At 35.2% G+C, this 7786-nt stretch overlaps 1 protein-coding gene across 9 annotated transcripts in view; it reads left to right on the plus strand.

Annotated features, from left to right (window-relative positions):
• The window catches only part of USH2A (usherin), a 379818-nt gene that overhangs the window by 168050 nt on the left and 203982 nt on the right, over positions 1-7786 (plus strand). For all 9 annotated transcript variants that reach the window (XR_001874412.1, XM_017812861.1, XM_017812864.1 and 6 more), the window contains one exon: positions 866-1027. Coding sequence is in view for 8 of the 9 variants with exons in the window: in XM_017812861.1 (XP_017668350.1) it covers positions 866-1027 (162 nt within the window). In the remaining variant the exon portion in view is untranslated. The remainder of the gene's footprint in view (positions 1-865; positions 1028-7786) is intronic.

Genomic DNA, 7786 nt, shown 5'->3' on the forward strand with positions numbered 1-7786 from the left:
CCATGGGGAACATGTGTTTTATCTCTCAGAAGAATTGAACAAAAAGTCAATGTGTGGAATTTCTATTTTTGGATGCTCTTGTTGCATGCTCTTAGTAACAATAAATTGGCGATACAGAAGACAGACACCATATCACATCCTCCAGCTATCCCTGTTTCCCTGTTGAAACATTCATTACTTTATATTGTTTTCACATTGCCAGCCACTGCTAGTTATTGTTTTAAATTGCTAGCACAGAGCTTGTAAATTACAAGATATTTCTCCCAGACTAAGGCCGAAGCTCTGCTCTCCTTGCGATATTCAGTGGGGTTCCTTGTGCTTCTAATATAACTCATTGGAACAGTGAAAGAACTCGACTTCTAAATTATTATGCATTGCCAACCTCCAGTATATTATATGTATAAAATCTACATTAAACAAACATTACTAAGTGTATTGAATTATGAAAAGTTTGAAATAAGGGGTAGTGCCTAAGAACACATTGCCTGCATCTGTGATTGGAATGATCCCTTTGTAATTAGGAATAAAAAGCATGAAGGAAGAGAAAATAATTTGTATTAAAAAAAGGACTGCACTAAAATCATGTACCCCTCACCTTGCTCAGCGTTATCAAGCTGGAAAGGTAAAATTATAGAAGCATTATTATTCTCCTAAACCCAAGGAGTATATCATCATCTTTCATAGAAGTTTCTGTTTGGCTCACATAAAACAGAGGGCTTCTCAAAATGCTGGTATGTTGCAGACATAAAATCTCTTCTGAAATTTCAGCATTACCAAAAACCATTCTGGTAGTAGCTTCTCACCTAAATTCTTTATTATCCGTGGAAAGACAATATAATATAACGTTATACTTTTTTTTCACCAGCCCCTGAAGATGTGCAATCACCTACAGCAATATCCTTTCCCACTTTCCTGCTGATGACTTGGAATCCACCCAAAACACCAAATGGTATTATTACACAGTATACTTTATATATGAATGGAATACCAGTTTACTCTGGAAATGGAACTAAATATGTTGTAAAAGGTGAGTTTTCTGCTAGGTTGCATGTATAACGTGTATCTCATAGTTGCTATGAATAATTGTATGATTAACCTCTTCTTATTTCAGAGGAAAAGAAATATAATTCTAAAATTGACTGGATGCACTTTAAACCCTGATGGGTTTATTTTTTTAAAGAATCTTTCATAGAACTCTTTGTTGGGACTCACAGAAATTAACACCACCATGGATGGTATAGCTAAACCTTGTGCTGTATTGCCCTCTTTCAAAGGATCCGAGTCATATTTTTAATGATTTTATAACATTTTGATCTCATACCATCTAGCTCTCTAAGCAAGTAAACTGCAAGCTGTTGAAGACAAGATATTATGTACAGGTTTAGTAGTTTTTCTTCCCGTCTTTCTTAGAATTCTTAATTAGAGAGACACTGCATTGCTTACCTGAATAGTCCATGTTTGATTAATTTATTGAATGTATAAACTAATTATCTGTTTTCTTCTGATATTAGTTATGCTGTGTGCCAGTAGCCAGGTTATATCAGTACTCTTAAACTATTGCATAGAAGCTAAATGTCTGTTGTTTGGCAGTACAGTGAAGCGTGGTAATCTGTCTTCCTATTTTAATGTAATTGGTGTAGTTTAATGAAGTATCCAAATTATTTGTTCAGACATTATCCAAACAACAAACAAAATTAATAAAAACCTCAAGATATGGAGCTAGAAGTAGCATACTACAGCATAAGCACTATTCTGGACCCATCAGAATTGTATATGTTAATAGGTACAAGTAAAAATAAAGCATTTAATATTGGACAACTCAGGGGGGAAAGGGTACCAAGACCCTACTTTCTTTGTAATGTAAGGCCTTAAAATTCAAGACCATTTCTGCATCTTGAGTTAGTATAAAACATATTTAAAAATTCATATAGTTCAAATTTCTTTGCTTTGCACAGGCCATAAGCTACTGGTGTGGTGGGTCAGTTTTGACACTGAAAAATGAATCCAGTTAGAGAACCTCCTGAAGGCTGTTGATGATCGCTATAATAAATAGTGCACACTTTAAGTCAAACTTTTTCATTCTGTGTTCAAAGGTAATGGATTTTTCGTAACCATAGTAACCTTAGTGTATTTCTGGATAAATACGTGAGGTATATACATTCTGGTTTTATTTTTGAATATAAACTACCACATTATGTATTACTAATAATATGAAAAATAGGATATAGGTTAGCATAATGACAGCTCAAACAAGTGTGCATTTTTCTTCTGCAAAAAAATAAATATTTATCAAAAGTGCAGGTTCAATTAATTTCTCCCCCATCTCCCCAGTTTTCTGGTATTCTCACAGTGCCATTTATCTTTTTTTTTGCAAGATTTCTATGAATCCCTCATTGCAATATCATAGCACCATTCTTAAAAATTTTGAAGTGAAAGTAGTTATGCTTCCGATCTTATTAAAATCATTACTGAAAGCTCATCACAGGTGGTTTTACCAATGTGTTCATCTGCAACATAGTTGTAAATGGGCAAGCAATGTAAAATATTTGAGGAAGTGTTCACCATAATGTATTTTGGTTGGTTGGTTTTAGATTCATGTCTGATTGTAGTCTGAATTATAGCCAAAATTATATTTATTGATAGAAATTATGGTCAAGTAACTTTTCGAATTCTTTGAAAATATAGAAAAGCATAAGTTAAAAAGGGTTAGGACTTGATTCCTCATGTTCTACTTCTAAATCTTGAGTGATGTATCAGAATACATTCAGCTGAAGTAGTTGAAGGAAGTCTCATCTGGTTTGTAAGCTTTCTAGAGAAGCTATTTTCCTTCAATTTAAAAATCATTTATTTATTTATATTTTTTCTAGAATTTTTTATATTTTTATATTGAGCATTTCATGACTTTGATTTCAATTAATTTTTAGGCAGACATGGATATAAGGAGAAGAGAAAATCTTACATATTCAAGAGAGAAGGCAGGTGAATCAGATTGTGTTACTGTATGCAGTACAACACAGGAGGCACTCTTGCCCATCATTGTGAACATGGTGTGGAGATCAGTCTGTTTGCTTTGGAACCATTTTATTTAGCTGCTGGTTTCTCACTCTGCCTGAGGGAGAAGTGGCAATGTGAGCCAGCAGGCTGGGATTTGGGTCACTAGAAATCCCAGTCCTTTTGAATCAGGTTTATTCAATATCTTGCTTAGATCTGTATATATCTTTAATTTTACTTGATTGTTGCTTCCTTTCAGAGCCCAATATTTTCTATTTTTTAGGCTAGATTTAAAAGAGGTATAACATAATATTTTCTCTCCCCCCCCCTTAGAGTTTTATGGTGAAAAGTTGTAGCTTTTGGCTTTCGAGTGTTATACAGGTCTTGGTCTTTTTCATATAATTATCCTTTTCTTTTCAGCACTTATACTAGTGTTGTTGTTGCCTCAACATAATATGTTACTGACCCTAAACAGAGAAACAAAGTTCATTGTCTCTGACATCTGTTTCCTATTTATTAACCAAAATTATTTTCCTAATTTACTGACTATATGACTTAGTTCCTGACCAGTAGTTTATACCAGAAAGTCATAGATTCTCTCTGTGTTTTCGAAGTACTGTATCTGTTGAAATGTGATGGGTTTTTAAACTTTTCTTTTTAAGAAGACAGCTAAAAATTTGTACTTTGCTGACTTTCATTTCAGACCATGGAAAGTGCAATCAGTTTAGGTCCGTACTAATTAATCCATAACTTGAGGAGGGATATGTTTTCTCAATACCATAGTTGCACATATATTGTTAGCTTAATTTCTGATCTTGACAGTTGTTGAGGGCTTGAAATACTCATTGATTTTCATGGAAGTTCGAGGGTTTGTTTCCTCTAGGGGCTGAGCTGTAATTAAAAAGGAAACCCTTTAAAAGCACATATGGCAAATGTACACTTTACCACATTGAAAAGGGAGACCCATTAGGCATCCATCATCCATTAGTGCCTTTAAATATTTTCTCCATATTAAGAAATTCGGTTTCTGTGTTGTGAGTAACAAAGCACTGAAATGAAGCCAGCCCCTCTACCACAACACCTGTGTTAACTGTCTGTCTCTGATTTTTCTGCTTCTCACCTTTGTGCATTTGCTTTATGTGGTGTATGTTCTACTTCCTCATGCAATCTGGATTGTATTTCACATCCTATGTTCCACTGAAAGCCTAATATCTCCAAGGGACAAGCAAAGAGGAAATAGTCCGGGATCCCTGGTGAAACTTAAGCTGTGTGAATCCATGCCCCTGTATTCATGCTTTCATTTCCTCTGTGTGTGAGTGCAGAAGATTCTGTAAGCAAAACCAACATCTACAGCTCAGGAGAGTAGTTGCAATAGTGTTCTGCTCCCTAAACTTGTATACCTTGCTGTTTTGTAGATGACTAGCAGCTGTGAGGAGATGGAGGAGCTTGTACAGTTATCTTAAGAGCTCTGAGCTTAAACATAATGATCTTAAAAAGGCTTTTGATTTTAGGAAAATTTAAGTTGATTTTTCCTGTGGAGAGGAAAATATTCTTCTCATTCAACCAAATGCTCACAGATAAAGCTGAACCTTCTACTTTGAAATGTGGAGGTTTCTTCATGTAATTATTTAAACAATATTTTTAATTTTATGCAAGGTATTCCTTCTTTTTTTTTTTTTTTAAATTAGTCTCAAAAATTTCTTACCTGCCTTAGACAGAAGAGCCAATGGAGTGGGTTTTATCCTAAGAAGGATTCAACTACAGTGGCCTGAGCTGATGGTGCCGATACCAGCAGCAGAAAAGTGGTCTAATAAATGCAGAATGTTATGGCATAAGCAGAGACAGTGATGCTTAGATGTGACCCAAGTGCCAAGTTTTATTTTGGTGGAAACCTTATTTTTTGTTGTGAAGAAACTTCAGAAAAAAAGATTAGAACAAAATATTCCCCTCTTCTTAAATGCTGAGGATTTGATGGGCTAAGAAAAGCTATTAATTGCTTAACATGTTTACAAAGGGAAATGACTTGACAGACACTTCAGAAAACAAAAAAAACCAAGAAGTGTGAATCTATCCTTGCACTGAGCTTGGCATTAAGGATGTATGTCTGCATTTGCTGCAGCAGTTGGTACTTGACAATGTGAACAAATTGTGTTCATATAATTTTCCTAGCAGAATCTAATGGTTCTCATCATGAATCTTTAAAAGGAAGATGTTCTTATTAAGACTCAGCTATATGAAACTTATTTTTCTCTGCCAACCTGAAAGAAGTGTTTCCAGTTTTTCAGGAAAGAGATCCTGTCGACTATATTACAAGGACAGATCCTCAACCGAGTTAAACAAGAATAGAGTTATCCTAAATTACATGCACAAGAGTTTATAAAAAAATGTGACAGAGTACTTTGTACCAGGTTTCTGGAAAAAATATTAAGGAGAGCCTTGGTAAATGTGAGAAAGAGCTGTCTTCACAAGTTTTTTCTGAGAGCATGAACTAACCTTTGGCTTATTCAAATTGTTATTTGACCTGGGTGTGGAAAGGCTGATCCTACAAAACCAGGTTAGAATGGGAGCCTTGTTTTTGTGTGAGGAAGAGACAGATGTTTGACATCTGTTCAATCAGGGCTTAACATATCTGAACTTAAAAAAATAGGAGAATCCCAATTTATTACCTGTATTTTTTTATGATGCTCTAACCCAGGAGTGATTATAGTACACACTATGGACAGCCATGTGCAATTACTACATTTTAGTACATTACTGAAAAATTTACATTACTACAATTACTGAAAAATTAGCAGTTTTTTGTCCTTTTTATCCCTATGAATACTACTGCTTATTTTAAATGATAGATCATGGCAATAAAAGCAAAATCCATCATAATATCAATATTGTACTAATTGCCAAGTGAAACAATTTGAGCAAGAAAATACACCAAATTATATATAGAAGATAATTTCAATAAGATGTATCACTGCTAGAAGCTGAACCACTGAGAAGAAAATCCTTATTATGTTAGGTTTAAGATGTAGTTCTTATGGTTACTTTTCATACAGTTTTCAGCTATAGCAATGTTTAAAACCAACAATTTCCATCCTTAAGGATTTGCATTCCTTTGTTTTAGGTCCAGCTCAAAGATGACAGGCAGCTTTTGCCTTAAAGGACAAACAATAGAAAAATTCTGTAGTCCTCTGGTATTAGTTTATTTCCTATCTTCCAGATTGCAGTGAAATACATATAAATAACAAATGTACCCAGTATGTTCTTTCACTAGACTGTTTTGGAAAGAGTTGTTTGCTATTCACTAAAATGTTAGTGCTAGATCTGTGTATATTATAACCTTGAATGTCACAATTGCTCATTTTTTTGTGAAGCAGAGACTTCTTTAGCACCATGATGAACAATAAACACTAGTCTTCACCTTTTCCCAGAGAGGTTACTGGAATCTGTCTGAAATTTCTTGCGTGTGACCCAATAAGACATGCCCCAGTGTCTCACTTTTTTTAGGGACTTGCAGTACTGTGCAACAGTGCCCCTTATATCTGGTTTAGCAACATCTCCAGCTGATAAGTCATACAGAAGGTACTATGTTTTCTAGGATGTCATATGAAGAATGCCTGCTGCTTCAGGCTTTATTCTGACCTGAATGTGTATTTAAGTGAACATCTATTGGTGCACCTGGCACTAGAGGGCAGGGTACACTAGTCTTTTAGAGGAGGGAGAAGCTGCCCTCCTCTAAAAGTTCTAGGCATGTAAGAAAGCACATTTGATACACCTGAGTTGGCAACACTGACATTGCCTGTGACTGGTACTATCATAATTAATTCCGAAGACCCAGAATGCAGATTCAGCAGGCACAAAACCAAAGGGCAAATGGACTGTCTGAGCCTGGTGTTCCTGTATTTCAGCTTCAGACAGAAAGATCTGGTGCACTCATTGGGCTTAATAATACAGATCTAGGGAATTTAGAAGGGAGGGGGCCAGTGTAAGGGTAAAAGCATTATGTTTATTTGTAGCAGCTCTGTTGTATCATTTTCTATTGCAGTGCATTAGTGCAGTGTTAAATAAAATCTGCTTATTTAAAATCCTTTTAAATAGTGTTTAAATATTTCCTGCTGATACAATCTGCTAAAGTAGTTATCCTTGCTGCAGATTTCAGTTAACCTTGTCGCAGATATTAAGCCTGAAGCTACACAGACTTTTAGGGACCTTGATTATAGAGCAAAACCTAATGGTGTCATTATAAAACCACAGCTGGACAAGCTTCTGGAGTCCTTGTCCTTTGATCAGATTTGGGTAACACAGCAAGCCAGGAGAGAACTCACGCTAACCCTGCTGGAATTGCTGAGCTCTCAGGTTGCTTGAGTACCACTTTCTAAAAATTAAAATGCAACACATGTTATAAAGTGAGAGCAATTGGTACCTTCCAATCTTTCGTATGTACCAAAGAGAACTGGAGCAAAATAGCTTCTCCAGAGCTAATAGCTGTAGAACAGAGAGAAAGTTTTTTTTTTTTTTGTCTCCTTTCCCTTCTCGCATATAAGAATTATTTTGACTGTGGGCTCTGTTTTTTTAAACAACAAGAAGAAAAACATTGATTTCCAGGCTTGTCTGAATTCTGTGACAAGAAACAAAACCACTAAAATCACTAAAAAAATGTAAAACACCCAGATTATTTTGTCCTGTGATATTACTCCAAAACTATTTGTCAGAATTAGACGTATGTAGGCTTTTTGTCCTATATTTTCTCCTTTACAGTTATGTAGAGTGGTTAGGAGACTTAAAGATTCTGAGATTTCTT

Source organism: Lepidothrix coronata, unplaced genomic scaffold (genome assembly GCF_001604755.1).
Source record: "Lepidothrix coronata isolate B3197 unplaced genomic scaffold, Lepidothrix_coronata-1.0 Scaffold38, whole genome shotgun sequence".
In the NCBI taxonomy this organism is placed as follows: Eukaryota; Metazoa; Chordata; class Aves; order Passeriformes; family Pipridae; genus Lepidothrix; species Lepidothrix coronata.